Source organism: Artemia franciscana, chromosome 21 (assembly GCF_032884065.1).
Source record: "Artemia franciscana chromosome 21, ASM3288406v1, whole genome shotgun sequence".
Lineage (NCBI taxonomy): Eukaryota > Metazoa > Arthropoda > Branchiopoda > Anostraca > Artemiidae > Artemia > Artemia franciscana.
The window spans coordinates 24,853,308-24,874,042 of NC_088883.1; the positions used below are offsets into that span (position 1 = coordinate 24,853,308).

Here is a 20,735-nt window from a genome sequence, read left to right on the forward strand (position 1 = left end):
AACTGAATCATAAGATCCGTGACCAAATTAATTGATTAATTTGCTAAAAAGCAGTTTCGAAACGGATATTTAGAACGTAATAAAACTTATATATTTATGTCTCAGAAAGCAGTATGGTTCGTTAAAATCAAGGCTAAGGAATATGCTGATTACACTTACCGATAAAACCAGAAGATTAACGAGAAGATGACGAGAAGGACAAAGATAAAACGAGAAGATAAACAAGAAGAACAAAATTGAGTATTTTACAGGTAGAAAAACAAAGAAAAGCAAAAAATTGACAAAAGTCGGCGGAACAAATTAAAAAGTTTCCACAGTCACCACCAATGAAAACCCTCTCTTTTTTCAAGCAAAATAAGAATTTTACGATCCTTCTGGTTCGAATTTGATACTTCTGGTACGGTTTCTAATACCCACCATACATGCACATTGACATTGCGCAAGCGCACTGGTCCAAAATTGTGATACTTGGGTGCTACACAAATGAAACTTGTAAACCGCTTGGACCCTGACATCGAAATACGAATGTATGTTTGCAGGTGTTTGTTTGAGGAGGAGGCTGCATTATGCAAAAATGGAAATTATTAAAAAAATTGTAAATTCTATACTTGTTAAAGAAAACATGGAAAAAAATACGTATATATCATGAAGTTTGGGGGAGTCTCGAATCTAGTTATTCTCACTTTCGCTGGCATCTGTAATGTAATCTAATATTCATGGTATTTAAAACCGCTATTTGAAAGTAGAATTCGGGATAGGTTACGTACAATTTATGTTAGAATGAGATCTTCAGGAATTTTGGGATGAAACGTCAAGACGTAGCAAATCTAATGAAATAAATTTTGGGACCACACTGGCAAAACACAAGAAAACGAAGGAGAACGAAGAAAACGAAGGAGAACGAAGAAAACGAAGGAGAAAGAAGAAAACGAAGGAATTCACAACTAGTAAACAAATAAAAAAAAAATGTAAATATTTTCGTTGAGACCTCCGCTCAGTTATATTGCAAAAACGAGGAATAAAAAAAGAATATATGGAACAAAAAAAGAGGCAAACAGATATTAAAGACAAAAATAAAAGAGAAGAGACGTTTTCATGGCAGATTTCTGTAGTGACTTAATTCTCCTGCTGACCATGGTTGCCAACCACTGACGTCCAAAAAGAGTACAAAAAAAAAGGTAAAAAAAGTGATTTTTTCTCAAAAAGTGTGCAAGTCAAAAATTTGCATGCGCATGGCTGCCAAAGCTTGCACATCACTTCTGAGGTGTATATTAGTACGTTGTACGTTGTACAGTGTACGTTGCGCAACATGCAGGGAGAATGGAACCTGCATCGTGCAGGACATGAGGTTGGTGTTACTGACATAGCCATACCAACGAAATCTCTCTATCTTCCAGAATTCAGAAGTGAGGCTTGATACTTAATCAAAACTTATTTTATGCTTGTTAACAAATCTTTTTTGAAATATCAACAAGAAAAAAAATTTTCATAAAAAAACCCATACAAATATCCACAATAGAAACTTTTCAAGAAAAATATCAAAAAGTCATTTCCTGTTTAACTGCCATTGATTAGTCACGCAACTATACAGTCAATAAACTGCACGACGATAAAGTAAAGAGCCATAAAATTAAAATTATTTCGACAAGGAGCCTATGAATTAATATTAAATGATAATACTTTCAAAAATAAAAATATAATTTTCCCTATCCAATTATTGTGTTCAGTGGTGAAATTATATTATTCACACCCCTAAGGATGTAACCCGTGCGTAGCTTGTACCGAAATGCCAAGGACATTACCTAAAAAACATTTTTTGCGCCCTGGACCCATCTAAAGTCGATTTCTATCTAATAATTGGGATTTTCTAATATTTTACTTTTCGTTGTTTCAAAATTGCGAAACTTTTGGGGCAGTTAAATATTCATGTCAGTGTTGCCACGTTGAACCGTAAAAATAAATAAACATAATTAACTAGTTAAATTTGACAACACTTTCTCAAAAATTGGAAATTAAAATTCTCAAAGGCAAATACACCATATAAAGGAAAGTCACAGCTTCTTAAGCTCTTATGTACCTTATACTTAGAGCTTATTTTTTTGCTGATTTTCAACCGCGTTTTTTTTTTTTTTTTTTTTTTTTTTTTTTTTTTTTTTTTTTTTTTTTTTTTTTTTTTTTTTTTTTTTTTGTCCGCTGCAATTAAAAACTAAAGAGCTGCACATGAAGACTATTTTCATTAAAAACTGAATTCGCAATTTTTATAAGTTATATCTGGTTGTCTCTTAGTTTCAGATTAAAGCACAGCTTAGATATATAATACAGTTATGAAAACTATTTTGCCCATGAGAAGTTTTTGGTACAAAGCTCTGAACTTGGCGCCTCCTAGATGGTACAACATAGGTGAGAACGCAATTTTGTTTTGTTTGTCCAATTGCTCCGATCTTTTAGATTCAAACTAACAGTTTCCTGTCTCCAGCCACTAGCATCGCTACCGCGCACTGAGTCCCAAAAATAAATCGAGTTTTCATAACTGTATATTGGTATCTAAGCTGTGGTTTAAAGATATACCAACTTCAATAGCAAAAGTATCTCACAGACTAGAGCGCCGTGTCGAGCTCTTCTATATTATATCTTTTATTCTATATTAAAGTATTTATGAAAAAATCTACTACAAATATTAAAAATTCATATCCTGTTTAACTGTCATTGATTAGTCATGCAACTATGAACATGAAAAGAAGTGCAGAATTAATTAATTTAAAATTCTCTGCAACGAGCTCTAAATTAACATAATAACAACTCTAGAGACAAAACATAAATCCCAAATTATTTACCATTTAAAAAAGGGGCAAAATTAGCGATTAATAATTTCTTTGCTAAATATCCAGTATATGAATTTAACGGCACGGTAATCATTGATTTACAAGGGCGGACATATAAACTTTTTTATGCAAAAAATTCGACTATTCAAGTCGCAGTTATCGAACTTCACGATTAGATAGATTTCAAGGGCATTAATAATTTGTTTATTATACTTCGTGACCAAACATCTCATATTCAACAATGACAGAAGACTGAATTACGTTTTATTCCGCCTGGAAATTCATTTCTACATCGAAATTTATAACATATAATAATAACGAAAAATTGAGCAAAGAAATTGAGCAACGGGAGATGCTGTTGTTGCTCAAAGAAATTGTTGCTCAAAGAAATTGAGCAACAATTGAGAAAATTGAGCAACGGGTTTAATTTCAACAAAGCAGTGAACAAAAAATAAAATATAAAAACTACACTTTAACTAACAAAAAAATAAACTACTCCGAATATTTCGGCCCCACACCCGGGAGCCTTTCTCAACAAAAAAAAATTACAACCGACTATTTAAGACTTTTCAAAGACATCACAAACAACAACTAAAACACAACGAAAAAAAACATATAAACAATAAAAATAAATAAGAAGTGAGTTTTTCTTATTTATTTTATTGTTTATATATGTTTTTTTTTTCGTTGTGTTTTAGTTGTTTGTTATGTCTTAAATAAGTCTTAAATTGTCGGTTGTAATTTTTTTTCCGTAGAGAAAGGCTCCCGGACGTGGGGCCGAAATATTCGGAGTAGTTTATTTTTTTTTAGTTTGGGTTTTATTGATTTTTTTTTCACGAGTCGGAGAGAAATTTCACGACTCACGATTTTTCTTCAAGAATCGGACAAGAGGTCTGAAACGCTGTAACCCTCCTACCCAGAATATTACCTTTCCCCTTCTGAAGTCCCTAGATTCAGTAGGATAGAAGGAAATCAAAACAAGAGAAACCAAGACTTACATTTTTCAATATCGGCTTTAATTTGTCGCATATCTTTAGTAAGAACAGTTGTTAGGTATACTTTAGAGCCATCTAACGAGGGATTAGCATTCAGTTGAGACTCGATAGTTTCAACACATCTCATGACTATGCTTGGTGCTGGTTGTAAAGAGGGGTCGAAAGACTTGCACAATGGAGCGCCAAAAACTAAAAAGCAAATTTGAGCAATTAAACACGACTGTTTGTAAATTAAAATAATATTTGCGACAGAAATGCTAGGATATATATTAATGTTCTACAATCATTTAGTCCAATTTCCCACGTCGATTCCTGCAACGTATTCAACCTTTGCAGTATTAATTGTATTCAAATATATGTAATAGATCCATTTTTAATAAAACGCTTAATGTTTGCATATATTTATATTTTCTTTAAATTTACAGAGACAGAAGCTGAAGTAAAAACAAGACCCCCCCCCCCCTTCCCTGAAAAAATATACTAGCATAATTGACAGCCTACAAGGTAGTAAACTAATTTTTATGAAATGGTGTCAGAACCAGCCTACGCTTAAATACTTGCATAGTAGGCATGCGCTCAACAGAGCTTATTACAATTGATTGACAGTAATTCCAATTGTTTATTGAATAAGCATAAATATTGTGCTTAATTGAATAGCAAATTTGATATTAAGGTCTTCTCATATCACCTCTTTTTGAAGGCCAGTGTTAGTGCATTAGACTGTCAAATTAACATATCGTGTGCACATAATTTTCCCTAGAAACTTATATAAATTTCACAAATAGTATTTTTTTTATTCTTTCTTTTTTTTTACAGAAACATAAACAACCAAAACTTCATTTAGCAGCGACAAATCATAAGAATTTTAGGATAATTCCACCCGTGGGCGTACATTACCATAGATACCAGGTTTGGGGTGCAAGGATAGGGTTCAGAACTAATCCCATGACGGTACTTGATAGAAAGGGGGGTGCAGACCCCACAATTCCCGAGAATTTGTGAATAATTCACATCTTATTTTTAGCATACTGAAACTTTAAAAAATCCCAGTTAAAGGCTCTAACCCATATTCTTATATACCAAAATCAAAAGTACCTAATCCCCTTAAAACGTTACAATAATTTCTTTCAGATAAGCAGCTCCCGAATCTCATTTTGCTCTAAAACTACAAAAAAAACACAGCTTGCTTAAATTTCGAGGCCCCAAAACGAAATATTTTTGGGAATAAACAAAATGACGGAATAATACTGTTACTATCCAGGATACTAAATCGGCCTAATATTAAGTCTCAAGAAATTGTATATTGCATCGGTAGTCCCCTGGAGAAATATCCAAAGAGACACATGCGGAAATATATCCACCGAACAAATATACAAACAACCATCCCAAAGGAAAGGGTAGCTATTTTTCCAGAAAGGAATTGTTTTTCTCATGTACATAGCGAAATTACACCTTTTTACAAATGTTTTCAGTTTCCGAAAAATAGGAGGCAAATACCCAGCCCCAGTGGTGGTTCTGGCCTCCCTTCTGCCCGATGCGAAATTTCGATTTGTACCCACTCCTGTCTCTCACAAAATTTTCAAGCCAAATTTCAACAAATTTTCGTTTACCAACAAAATTTCTCAATTTGATTATTAATCAATAGTTTGATTTTTGATTATTTTCTAGATTATTATTTAAATTATTTAAGCATTTAAACATTATTAATTTAAAAATTTATATTATTAATATTTAAATTTGTTAATTTTTAATTTATTTCGTTAATTAACTAATCTATTACTCATCGCTGTATTTATTAACTATGCCCTATACTTTATTTTAATAAAAATTAAAATTGAATTTTTTTAAAATGATTATAACCGTAAATGCCCCTAAAATTTCTTCACCCGGGTAAATTGTCCCTCCCCTAAAACCGCTTTCGTCAGTAACCCTTGCAAGGCACATATAGCCAGTTTTGTGATCCAAAAAAGTTCTGGATTTTGCTTCAAGGAAAAACAAACAAAAATTCGAAGGCAAACATTTAATGATTTCCTATATGCATGAATTCTCTTTTGAAGAAATAAAATGAAAATGCACTCACTGTTGCTAACCAAGAGACAGGACTTCTAGCAAAAAGAGGTCAACTTCTTATTCCCGAGACAACAAAGAAACGAAATTCCCTAGAACAATATCTTATACTAAAATAACCACTTTCTAAGCTATTGATTCTTCAAAGTTAGTCTTTGTTGTATTTGGCCGTCGAATATCAAAACACACACATTGTGAATTGTTGAAATTTGCTTTTGAAAACAGTTGAAAATTGCTAGAAATATTAAAAAAGTATACAAAAACATTTCATTAATCGATACTGCTAGCCCAATGACGATTTATAGTGTCTACCTCCCCCTCTTAAAGCCCCCCTACAATCTTTCAGTCTTCTTATAGGTTCAGCTTTGTGTATCTATTTAAATAAGTTTACAAAATTATTTGTTAAATCAATACGTTATTTATTCGAATGTTATTTAATTGAAGAGATGTTCAAGTACATGCTAAAGGCTTATGTAGACAAGAGGCGAGTTCAGCGATTCAACTTAATACATATACACTAATTTATTCCTGGTCTTTCTCTCCCTAAAATAAAAATTATAAATTTCCTGATGCTCCTTTTGTCTCAATTTTATACAGCAGATATAAATATATAAGAAACAACAACAAATAAAGCGCATCCATGATCTTATGTCTGATAAAAAAATATAATTACACATTTTTGTATATAGTAGCTTGAAACCTCTGCAGTAGGGTTCTCTGACATACTGAATTTAATGGTGTACTTTTCATCAAGATTGCTTGAAATTTTGGGGGTGTTTCCCATCTTTTTCCAAAATCGGGCATTTTTTTTTTTAGGCTCGTGGCGCTTGGAGGGCAACATTAAACTTAATGAACTTATACACCTTGAAATCAGTATAAAAAGCCAATTCTTTTGGCGTATCTATTGTTATAAAAATTTTGTTCTTAGGTTTCTTTTAATATTAAACCGAGCCGAACTTACCGAACTACCCGAGCAGAACTGAGCTGAACTAACAGTTCGTTATCACGAGCTGTTTGAGAAAGCAAACTAGGATTAGCTATAATTATCTAACCAATATATCATTTTACCTTAGAAGGTAATATCGGACAAAATATTTGCCGACTGGACTATTTCAGATACAGTATAAGCTTTTTGAGGGGTGGCCTATTTTCGAAAATCATGTATACTATGTGACGCGCACAACGCTTGGTAGAAGAAGGCCACCCTTGGCGCGAGGAGGTGTGACATGGCGGAAGTGCGTCTAAGAGTGACGTGAAGGTTATCAAACATGAGAGAGCAGGTGGCGCTTACGGCTGTACTCTATTTGATGGAGAAGTGGACAACCCCTTGAAATTTTTTAAATAATTTACTGGCACTGAATAATCAGACAAAAATTTTCCTGCATCATAAAAAAACGAACCTTGAAAAGCTGCTTCTTAGAAGAATATTCTAGAAACATAAATAATTTAAGCATGAAACGTTAAGAAACAAAAATAAGAGACTTCAGATAATCCTTTTCAAAGCTGCATTTGCATAAAATTCAAATATTAAATGAATGCTAAGGAAACTAGAAAATCTTCTCTGAAAATATTTTCCCACAGAAACAGTATTTTCTATTGATCGGAAAATCTTAGGTAGCAACAATATTGAAAACTAGGAGATACAATTTCTAAGGAGAAAAACTAATTTAAAGAAAAAAAAGGGAGAACAAAGGCAACAATCTTTTAGAAAGTCACCAAAAATTTGTTGAAAATTATATTGGTTTATAAGACAATGAAAGTGGGCAATGAGAAATTCCATTTTCCAAAAGATTTAATACACTTGAAGAAGGGACATCCCACGTACAAAAATAACTATATTATTGTATTGCATATACACGGACACAGTATTTTGTTTACAAGGAAGTATAGAATCTAAAAATATCTTGCCAGCACTCATGCCTGATTCAGTAGGAGATTTTAACAGAAATATGGAAAAAAAAATATAACGAAATTCCCGAGATCTCCAGACCCCGGGAGGAGAGACTTAAAGCATCGTCCCCTTTTCTACATACCTGGCCATAATACAAGTGGTTTCCGTGGTGATAGTTACGTATTTTTGAATCTATAACATTATCAGACAGATACAAGGGGACTTTTTCGTCAGGTGGGGGGGGGGAGAAGGCAACAATAACAATAGTTTTAATTGATGTTTGAATAAGAAGTGCCAGGGAAACTCGGGAAAAGGTAGCGAGCTCATAGGTCTTCCCCTCAGCACATCCCTGAACAATACATTTGTTTTAGGGCCACTTCACTTTTGAAAAAAAAGTTGGCAATAAATTCAAAATAGTACTAAGGGCAAGCAGGGTCAGTTCTCAGCGCCTATAGCCCTTTTCTCCGATTGCACGATGAAACAAGAACCCCAAATAGTGGTTAAATTAGATTAAATAAAATGTTTGGCCGTTATCCTACTCGTACGGCTATTGCCATAAATCGGATATATTATTGACGGGGAGGGGAGTAATTGTGGGTAACACCTCTATTAAAGCAATAGAAAAATAAGAGTTAAATGCTTTACATCAGCAAATAATTTGATTATTCTTAAATCAAGTCATGCTTATAAGGCTTAAAGTTTAAGTGAATCATTTCAATCAGAAGCATATTTGATTAATTTATACGGTTATACGAAATAAAAGTAGTGAAATAAAAGAAAAATGCTGATTATAAAAACCGAACAATTTAAAATAAAGATAAAATAAAATGGTATCTACTGAAAAAAACATCAGAAAATTATACCTTGAGACGACAAACTCTACAACAGGAACATAATCCTTATGAATAGCAGAAATCCTTTTTTTTTTTAAATTACCTTTTAAAGTGCAGATACTTTCGGTTGTTATTTTTAGTTCCTTATTCAATCCTAATCCCATATCCAGGAGCTTTTTCCTGAAGATGATCCACTTTTATACTGAATCCTTTATTCATGCATAATAATAAAAGAGTAGTAAATAAATAACAAAAAAAGATATCTTACTTTATACATAAACATTTTTATATAAAGTTTATTTTATTTGTGAACTTTGTTTTATATATAAACATTTTCTATGATAATTTCAATGAACAGTACCAAGAAATTCAGGAAAATTTAGGATTTAAGGGGAGGAGGAATTATCACCCTCGCCCCTCCCTGTAAGCCTCGCGTTGTTGGAATTCATTTACTGAACCTGCAGAGACGAAAAAGAAACATGATTTTGGGAATCATGTATTTTTAGTATTTTCATTGAAAAATTTGCCCCCCCCCCTCTACACTGTGAAAAATACTTTTTTGTGTGAAAAATACAAAAAAATGAAAAAGAATATTTGCTCCCCTACATTTTCGTGATACAGATACAGGTAGTCACTAGAAGGGTAACACTTCAATACCTTACGATTTAAAAATATCAGAAAAATCTCCCAAAAATTCTCCCCCCCCCTCCCCGCAAGAATTTTTTACTGTATGCACTTGACAAATTTAAATTATACCTCCCACCCCGCATACTTTGATTTATGAAAATTTAATCACAAAACAAGCTAGCAACTAGAGTCTAAATCAAAAACTACGAACAAAAAAGTTTATCGTCATAAGACGGTATAACACGGATAATTATTGCGGGACTTCCCCTTAGTTATTAGTTCCATGTCCGTTTTTCGTGGAAAGGAAAGTTGTAAAATGTCGACTAAAGAATTACTAGGCAATATCATATTTAACGACCCGAGAAATGTTGGCTTTCTGCGAATCTATATAACATGATACCGATAGAAATGACTTGAAATCAACATTTGTAGCTATTGCTCTTTAACATTAAAGAGAATGGATTTAGTGGCACACAAACATATTTTTCTAAAATATTGCTCATGAGAAAGAAAAATTTCTCTCATTTCCCTTCCCAGTATACATGTCTTGTTTAGTGGCAAATTTATGGGAAATATGGACATGAATCCTCAGTTCAGTTTGTTTGAGGATAGAAGTGTGATAAGAGGAAAGGGTATTTATTTATTTAGTATTTAATATTAATTATTTTGTTTTTTACCCCCCAAGGATTTTTCCCTTTTTTGGGGGGTGGGGGAAAGAAATGATTTAGCAGATTCATGTTGGTTAGAATTGCGGCCGTAGCCAGGACTATCTTGTCTTAAGAGTGGCCGTTAATGGTAAATTATTTGTTTAATTTATATGTTTTGGATGAAAATAAAAACAAAATATCTATGTCTATGTCTATGGGAGATCAAACGATGAAAAAATAATAATAGGATAACCCCAGATTCTTTACTTGGGGAGGGTAGATAATTTTACACTCCAACAGTGCTTTGTTTCTAAGACAAAGTATTTATTTTAGATTTTTTTTCACTTTTGAAAAACGTTAAAAATGTCCTCGTTCCTTGTGAATCATTCATAAATTGTGAATCGTTCATATAATTTATTTTTAGGTCACAGAAATCTATTTTTAGGTCGCGTTTATTCAGTTTTTCTACGGAGGAGGGGAGGTCCTTAAAACCAATCTTTGGAAGATTTTTTCCACCTTTAAGTAGCAATTATTTTGCTTTAATACAAGTGCAGGGGAAATTTTTTGGCAAAAGTTTCTTGCAATTTTTGAAATTTCTTTAAAAAATTCATTGAAGTGCTACCTTCATGCCGGTTTACTGATCTTGCAATCTATTTTCAACTTTCCCAACAATTTTCCCCATGTATTATGTGACTTGTCTACATTACCCTTTCAAATACTCCTCCTCCCAATGAATTCATGCATACGGAACTATACCTGGCCATTAGAACACTAGTGAAGCACCAAATAAAGCCTTAATTTTGCCCTTACCCACCCTCTCATAAAAAATTCCTCTGCAAAAAAAAAAAAAAAAAAGCTCACATGGACATTTTTCACCAAAAGACCTGAAATGCAGTTACAAAAGTAAAGTTCAAATCGAGAATAAACACGTTTCATTTTACAAGCACTTACGGCGACTTTAGCGCATCCAAGCCTTGAGGTGCATAAGGCTGAAAGTTATCCTTCCTGCCTCATAACCCTGAACCGTGACCAAAGTCTCCCTCCCACTGATTTGCTTACCATAGCAGTCTAATTTTATAGGAAAGGATCTGGTGTTGCCCACTATTTACCACTTTTCCACAGACCAGGCGGTGTAAAGCCACAAACAACAAGAGGTAGCATTCCTTAAGACTCGTTCGCAATGATGTTTTAATAATACCGAGATATAGCAAGCGCTATTGATGCTATTAGGTTCTTCCTTTAATTTCTGATTGGCTGAAAGATTCTATTAAAAATTCTTGACTGGCCCAAATTAGCGCTAGATAAACCTTGGTGTTAGTGAAGCCTCATCGTGAGTGGTGCTTTACTTCACAAAAGTCCTATGGTTCCAATGTCTTAAGCGTATAATTGAAATTTCGTCATTTATCAAGGGTTGTTTTGTACTCTCTGAGGACCATTCTCTTCCAAAGTGCAAAATTGCCTTCACGAAACAGCCACTCAGGATCGAGTTGGAAACCCCTGAAGAATTGACACGCTCGCAGAACCAAGTCAATGACAACTAGGGACAACGTTGGAGACTGGAGATCTTCCTGTCTTAGTCCGGAATCCTCAGTTCAGAATCAATCTCTCCGCACAAAATAGCACGAGTATATTCCAAGGACAAATCTGGGTATATCGCGAATACTAAGTGGTTGTTCGGGAACTGGCTAATTTTATGCGTTGTCAAAACAACTTTTTCACCGTTTGCTGACGTCCTCTGTGCAAGAAAAGAGTCGCCTTTCTTTTATCTTCAGTACTCAGTAGTTACCCTACTGAGGTAGAGTATCTACGATCTAAGTACAGTATATGTACGATCATCAGTATTATGGGTCCCAATGTGAGTTTTTATGGGTCTCAACGTGAGTTTTGTCACAGAGCAGTGTACTTCAAGTTTAGTTATTTCCCCTTTTTTTTACCTAAACCGGTTGAACCTTGTATAAGTTTTACAATCGTAAATATATATAGAGTTTTACTGCCTAAACCCTGTATTTACTGTCTTAACTCCTCTGCCATGTTCTCTACATACTATCTTTTATCATTCATTGTAGCTTTATTAACATCTTTATGCAACATTTTGCGTTGCTGCTTCAAATTATCACAATATGCCTTATAACAAATTCAACTAGATGGTTCTTTGTCAGCGAGCCTGCAACACTCTTTGTCAGCAACACCCTGTTTCTCAATAAATATCAATATGCGGTCACTGATCTATTTCACTTTCTTTGACTTTGCAAAAATGCTTACTAGAGTCTGTGCTATCTTTAGATTTTGATTCCGGCTCTTCTCTTCAGTGGTGTCGGTGTCAGTTTGGTAGCCAGAACTACAAAACCATGGTGAGGTTAACAGTCAGCACCACGATGTGTCCTCACGACTCCTATTCTTCTTCTGCTGATGACTAAGTAGTCTATTTAATCATAGATGGCTCCATCAGGAGATCTTCACGTATATTTATAAATGGCCTTATGGTGAGACCAAGTTCCACATACGATCATGTAACGGACAACTGTTTAGCCATTCTGATTATGAAAAATAATGCTTTTCTTTGTCACCTATCTCCATTTTATTGACTTAACAATTTGCATTACATATCCACATGGTATAAATCAGTAAAAACCTAAGCTTTATCTTCGCAAGTAAATGAAGTTCTGACTTAAATCACAGTTGACAGTGATAGCAAACAAAGTGATCAATGAGAATCAAACGATGACACAAGAATCTTGAGTCATTTTCAATCATTTTCAATTTGAGTCATTTATGAGTCATTATCAAACGATAACTCAAGAATCACAGCAATCTTTAACCGTTCGTTGAATTCATTTCCTGAACTTACTTCCCTTTAAAGAACATTAAAAACCTGAGATGTAAAGCCCCGAGAGGGGGGGGAGGGAGGATGGATATCACAACTACTGCTCTTCCCAAAGTAGCACATCAGTTCCCCAGGTCTCCACGTACATTTATGAATATCCTTATGGAGACACTAAGCTCCACCTACCATCATGTTACGAATAACTGTTTAGTAATCCAAAGAATGGAGCATTGTTTCTCTTTTGTTATCCATCTCTGTTTTATTGAGTTAAGAATTTGCATTATATTTCATTACATGTCGACAGGGCACGATCAATAAAATCTGGGCTTTATCTTCAAAAGTAAATGGAAGTCTGACTATATCCACAGTTGATAGTGCCGTAACAAAAAAGTGGTCTGTCTGCATGCTATCTAAGTAATATTTTGCATTTTAGATGTTTTCCTAACTTAATGTCATTTAATGCCCACAATTTTATATGACAAAAAAAAGTCAGGTCCAGATTTACGCCATAGGTATGGCCTAATATATTCTTTTTAACCCATAAACTTCTAACAATTATCTTCTGAAAAAAGGTACAACACTGCTAATGCCATTATTTCTGCAGGAAACCAAAATTCCGGTTATTCCAGCTAAGCTATCCTTCAAATTGAATGACCCAATTGCACTATTTTATTTTAACTTTTCCTGCCTTCTCTGAAGTCATTTATATGGTCATTGTCTTCATCAGAGTTAATTACTGCAAGATGTTACTTTTTTCTTACTCTCTGCTCCCTCTTTTTGTTTTATACAACCGTCTTAAAATAAATATAATTAGATAAAGACAATTCATAAATAGAGCAAATAATATACATATTATATATATATATATATATATATATATATATATATATATATATACATATATATATATATATATATATATATATATATATATATATATATATATATATATATATATATATATATATATATATATATATATATATATATATATATATATATATATATGGGAGGAAGCAAAATCCCTAAGGCTCTGTGGACGATTTTGTACACGAAAATCCACGTTACATGTTTAGTCGTTTAGAAGGAGAGGTGGGTCTTATGAAAAAAATTGTCCCCATGGCCAAGTCTTGATGGCATAAATATCAAAGAGCCTTTTTTTTGAAATTTTGGAGATTTTTCAAATGCAGTGCCATTTATGTAAAGGGATATGAAACATGAAATATCCAAAGTGTAACTGACTAAACATGAAAACAAAATCGGACTTAGCGAATAAGAGTAAGTTCTTCTATATTCTTTTTACAGGAGGATCCACAATCCCTTGAGATGACTTTCTGAAGAATATAACTGAGCTTACTTTATTTTGGCCTTTAATAAATGCACTTTCACAGCCTTATTACTTTTTTTTTCTTTATAACGCCGATAGATGGCTTCCCACATCGCCTCTGCGTGGTTACAACCGAGTAATAGAGAGGGTTCACCGACTCTCCTGCAACATATGCATCTTCGAGTACCACTTGTGCCACCACGTATGGCGCACCCACCACATGATGCACACCCATTGAACACGAATTTTGAAAGTAGAGAAACCGTCGGCTGTAATTTCTATGAAATTTCATTTTCATTATTTTAACTTCATTTTTTTTTCATTTTTAATTTAAAAAAAAATTTTCAATTAAAATATTTTTCAAAAATATTTTTTTTATTTTTCAGAAATTTTTTTTTAAATTTTTCAGAAATTTTTTTTTAAAGAGATTTAAAAAAAAATTTAATTGAAAAAACTTTTTTTTCAATTTTAATTTAATTTTTTTCAATGAGAATTTTTTCAGAAATCTGGCTCCACATGAATCCTCCATTTAGGCCTACTACTCACTTCGGCTTCCTGGTCGGGCAGAAAATTTATTTATTTTTGTTTTTTATTTTGCATCTTATTTATTTAGTTGAAATCTGTACAACGCCATTAAAAGCCTATGGATCCAACAAAATAAAAGGGATTTAAAATCACGGGCACCACAAGAGCGGCCCGTCATCTAGACAACATTTGACAACACTGGCAAAAAGTCCGAAGGTCATGACCCCTCCACAAGGTTCAAGGTTAATAAAATATACGTAGAAAAAGGAAATAACTTCAGGAGAATAAGATAAACGAGCTCTTATTCGGATCCTATCCTCTTCCTCCTCTCAATAAAACTGAAACCATGTCCTAAGCATTGACCACCTGACACAGTTGCCATGTAAAGCTACATTTCGCCAAAAGATTTAGCCACATGCAAAAATTAGATTTAAAACTTTCCGCGGGGACAGATGTTTATTTGAAAGTTCAATTAGATCAAATCTGTAAAAATGAGCGCACAGCTGAATAATGTGAATCCATTTGGGTATGTGCTGTACATCAAATTATGTTACGCAGTGTTTGACCTACAAGAATGAGCCTTTTTCTGTACTAATCAGGGGAATTAGTCCACGATAGGCTCTACCTCTCGTAGGCCTTTCGTAGGTGCAATAAGTGGATCAAGACCGACAAGGTCTTTGGACATCTTATGATTCACACTAACTTTAGAAAAAAAAATGTATGCAAGCCTGAATATATAATCGTTTTTCAGATACAACTTTTATAAATTCTACAACAAGTGAATGGAACTGCCACGAATGATACAAGAGCCTTAATTATTCTCTGGGAAGATATCTTGAAACACAGGAATTCACTTCTTCCCCCTCCAAAAGACACCGACCTTTGACGACCTTTTACAATCTTTGATTCGTAAAGTGAAACATTGAAAAACAGATATACTGCTCAAATCAGGCACAAGAAAAGTGTTTGAGCCTCTTATCTTTGCCCAATCCCGACATATGAAGTTTTTAAAATTTGTAAATCTATTTCGTAAATTTTTTGGAAAAGAGCTCTTGGTGTGGCTTAAAATTCTACTGAAACAACGGGAATTGCCTGAATAAGACTAGAGTCAAATAATAAGAGATTTAAAACCCAAAATCAAAGTAAACATTTTTTTTTGTCAAAAGTTTGACAGTCAACAGTTATGTTTGTAATCTAAGCTCTAAAAATAAGAAAAGGGCAGAAATAGTAGCTTGGTAATACCTTCCTAGGGTATATTTTATACTCTGGATTCACTCCTGAAAGTTTCGTTCACTCAACCAAACTACCTTCCAAGATCAATGAAAACCCTTGATATAGGATTTTAACGCAACTTTCTTTAATTATAAAATCAAACCCAATTTGCAATCCTAGAAAAAGAAATAAGAAAACAATTTACATGTCCCTCAATAATAAAGCCTTTAATATCCATTAAGCTTGGTTTCAAGCGTTTTTAGGCAATTAAGACATCATTTAATTTAATAGTATTTTATCCATAATTTACCGCCTACTTCGGAGAAAATGGTGCCATAGTTCAGAAGTGTTCAAGTTACTTTTAAGACCCATTCACAATGAGATTTTATTTACATAGAGATTTAGCTAGTGCTAATTCGAGACAATCCGATTTTCCACGGAATTTTCTAACTGGCCAACAAATTTTGCACAAAATTCTGATTGGCTCAAATGAACACTAAAAAAAAGGATAAAGGATGCGGCACTAGACCCTTAAGGTCCTAAACGGCAGTGCTAATCTGCGTCTCAAGGCCCTTCAGCCAGGAGGTGCAATGGGGGGATGAGCAAATTAGCTCAAACTAGCACTATCTATATTGGTGATGGAAAATCTCATTGTGAATGGGCCTTGACCAATACTACCCTAAAAACAATTTCAGCCGCTCCGAAGAAATTGCTCTGGTTTGCGGAATACAACAAATCCGAGATGCAATTCTTCGACCTACAACCTGTCCTTTCGAGTACGACAACTCTCTTTTTTAAGTACTTAGTCATAAAAGCCTCTTTTCTTGCATTTATGACATAACACTTCTCTTTAAAAAAACACATAAGAAATTTTTTTATGTCATTTTTTTTCCCTTGGAGAGGATATCTCCAAAATAGGCTGGAGCATGTTTGGTGTTGGGTCAGTTTTTTTATCATTGGCCAAATGCCATCCGTTTTTTTCAGTCAGTTCCCTTATCCCTCTTTTCCAATTTTCAGTAATTTTTGAGCCTTGTTTGAATGCTTATCCACCACCTATACTTTTTACAGTAAAAGTAAAATAATTTTTAAAACAATCTAAATATTAACAATTTGTTTGTGTTTTTCTTTTATGCTGGTTTTTGGTTTGAGAATTTGCTATTTTTTCACATCGATGCCTAATCGGTGGTTTTTATTCTAGGCCAGATGCCAATTTTTTATTTCTTTTTTGCGGAAAATTTTCTTACGCCACTTTTTTGGGTTTTCAGTTTTGAGTTACTATTTATCCACCAACAAAAGTTTTTACTGGGCAAATAACAAATTTATAGAATATTGGCAATTTGCCCTTTCTTTCACGATATGTATAAAAATATTCGTTATCCTTTAAAGTAAGTAATTTTATTGTATGTAGAATCACTATTCATACATGCAAACAACAATAAAGCCTTAAAATTACATCCTACAAAAGACAGTTAGCTAAACGTAAGGGTGAGGAATAAACATTCAAATACAAACACTAAATCAAGCAATCCCCGATAAAGTTGTCTTAAATGAAATCATTTCCAGAATAATTTAAAAATTACAAAAGTTTTTTCACACAGGCTACATTACGAAAAAGGGCAATCTACCAATAATTATTGTGAAACTATTTTACGTGCCATTTCTCATACTTTTTTTCAATGAAAAACACAAAATCATGAATTGCATTCGTGACCTCACCCCTCAGCAATTTGCAAATTCCTTTCTCATTCTGGCCCCATAATTTCAGTTAGTGAAAGACACACGACGTCACAATAAAACATTTCTCCGCGTTAACTGTCAGTGCAATATACAATCGCACCCCATATTTACTATTATATATGGCAAATATTTGCAAAGGGCCAGCCGTTCTCGTAATAATCAAACAGTTCGTGGAAACGAACTGTAGTAAGGAGCGACCCGCTCAATAGTAAACGAAACTCTAAAAAACGGAATTTTGATACCAATAGATATATAAAAAAAACGGATTTTTATGCTGATTTTAAATATATAAGTTTCACCAAATTTAGTCTTACTTATCAAAAGTTACGAGCCTGAGAAAATTTGCCTTGTTTTGGAAAATAGGGGAAAACACCCCCTAAAAGTCATACGATCTTAACGAAAATCACACCATCGCATTCAGCGTATCAGAGAACCTTATGGTAGAAGTTTCAAGCTCTTATCTACAAAAATGTGGAACTTAAGTATTTTTTGCCAGAAGACCGATCACGGGTGCGTGTTTATTTGTTTTTTCCCAGGGGTGATCGTATCGACCGAATGGTCTTAGAGTGTTGCGAGAGGGCTCATTCTGCGAGAGGGCTCAAGTGACCAAAAAATTGGAGGGCACCTAGGCCCCCTCCCACGCTCATTGTTCCTCCCTCAACGTCCCGCTCTTTACACTAAAGTTATTAACTATTTAATAAAGTAGAATTGAGAGGAGTAAAACTTTAGCGTAAAGAGCGGGACGTTGAGGGAGGAACAGCCCCTTTCATACACGGAGCAATTTCTGTTCGTTTCAAGTTTTAATGTCGCTCCTTACTTTCAGTTAAAAAAAACTTGTTTTTTTTTTATTTAATAGGTACAAGAAAAGTATTTGATTCGTTAATGTTCACGTTATCCCTATATATATATATATATATATATATATATATATATATATATATATATATATATATATATATATATATATATATATATATATATATATAATAAGCGATTAAATGAATTACGAAGGTATTGCTTTATTAAAATCCTGTGATAGCGATTTCAAGAATGCACTGACAGGCTTTACGTCAGAAAAAAAAATTTGAGGAGAAATTAAAAATCAAAAATAAGAAAATTGTAGTCAATATTTCAAACAGAAGTTTCTTTCGTCTCCGGGTTCATTTGTAGCGATTTGGAAAAAAAAAGAGATGAAATCACAAAAGGGTGATCGTGGTGAAGAACAAGACGCGGAGGTCACTCTCTCTCAGAAATCGTGTAAACCAGGAGGCCTGTGCCATGCGTGGCGGAACTATGTCAATCGTTTTTGGGATTAGGCCACGCGTGGCAGAACTGTGCAGCACACAGAGGCAGTTTTAGGGGGACAGAGGGAGCCCTTACCACGGTCTCAGAAATATTAGGGGCGTAAAATTTCAAATAATCTAACATTTTCACTTTTCCAATGATTTTTCCCGTACAAAGTAAGAAATCAGACAAAAATAAATGCAAGATTTTGTTAATAAACGAAAAACTTGTTAATAAGCGAAAATTTTGTCAAAATTCGGCCAGGAAATTTCGGGAGACAAGGAAAGAGGGGCGCTAATCTATGTTTTGTCCCGGGCGCAAGAGAGGCCAGAACCCCCAATGACAGCATGCATGGCACTCTGAGATGTACACCAGGTGGTGAGAAGCCAGCACCCCCTCGACAAGATGTTTGCCATACATACATATGTATGTGCTGAACTTTTTAGCGATGAAGTAATTTAAAGAAGACGACTATAAATAATAATAATTTAAAAGAATACGACTATAAATTTATTATATATACAATATAATGTTTTCTGTTCAAACATTGGAAGAGATTCATAATTATTTTCAATAATTATCAAGAACAATTTATTCCGATGGTTTATAGTACATGGTAGAAGGATCTTAGGGACTGTGTCACTCTACTACGAAATGACAGTTTTGACCTTCCAAAAACTGTACGGAAACCAATTTCGAGATTTCCCCCCACAAATAAGCGAAAAAACAAGAGAAAATACAAAACATAAATCCATACAATTAAACGAGGAACAAAAAGTTTTGACAAGTTTTGGGTGGTAGTGTCTACATGTGGCATTTTATCTTTAAATACTATTGATTTACCTTACTTCTTCAATAAACTATACCTTTTACGCAAAGTTTTGTAATTTTTTCTCTGTTTCTTTTAAATAAATTGATTGATTTACTGATTTATTTCAGAGGGTTCAAAATATTTGTATTGATTGATTGATTTAATAAATGACTGATTTTCGGATAAGTATAAAAGTTTATCAGAGGCAAAGGGGGCACAAATTCAAAAAAGAGGTAGGCTAAACAATACGGAAAAAATAATAAAAAAAGGATACGGCATTAGACTTTACAGTCCCTACCGGCGGTGCTGATCTCCGTTTCTTGGCCCTTCAGCCAGGAAGTGCAATGGGGGCCAGCTCTCCTGTGCTTTCGCACACCCTTCCTGTTTACCTTCCCCAGATTTCTCCAGGTACCCATTTAGAGCTGCGTCGACTCTGGCTAAGCTTACAGAGTCATGCCACTGACCCCCGTCCCAAACTGAAGAATTGGGTACACTGGGATTCGAACCCGCGTCCTCTCAGATAAAGGATCCCGAATCCAGCGCACCAACCCATAAAAATAATAATAAACCTTTCAAAAATCAAAATTTACGAAAAGAAATGGGCCTAAAGAACCCCCCCCTCTCCACTACTTATTTGATTGACGATGAGTCTATAGTAAAGTTTAGCCAACATTGTCAAATTAGAGATAAACAAGCCGAGGGAACTCCTCCAAAACCATTTTGCATTAGCAACTGCCATTTCACAAAATCTTAACAAAGCACTTACTCCACGAACAAACGCAGACGGAGAGGCTCCCCAAAAAAATCAAAAATTTTTCTCCGATTTCTGGGCAAATTCTATTCAAATTATCAAAAAACTTTTTTTTTCATATTTTTACCCCTCAAAATTCTTACGTAGGCGACTAATTTTCTTAATAATGGGGTAAAAGTGTTTTTATCTTGATTTGCTTTTGTGATTTTCACAGTAATATGACATAACCAGCTATTTGGCTATATTTTTTATTAAAACCTGTTGAATAACAAACTAAGGTAGTGGGAAATTTGTTTCCCCTCAGATTTCTACCCTCCATATTTAAAAAAATACACTTTTGGGTAATTTCAGTGAAAATGCCCTTTTTTGGTATTTTCATTAA

The 20,735-nt window shown here is 33.9% G+C and overlaps 1 protein-coding gene across 2 annotated transcripts in view; it reads right to left on the bottom strand.

The window, feature by feature from the left end:
* LOC136041104 (phosphatidylinositol 3-kinase regulatory subunit alpha-like) overlaps positions 1–20,735 on the bottom strand; it is a 271,528-nt gene that overhangs the window by 77,724 nt on the left and 173,069 nt on the right. For both annotated transcript variants that reach the window (XM_065725659.1, XM_065725661.1), the window contains one exon: positions 3,821–4,006. In XM_065725659.1, coding sequence (XP_065581731.1) covers positions 3,821–4,006 — 186 coding nt within the window. The remainder of the gene's footprint in view (positions 1–3,820; positions 4,007–20,735) is intronic.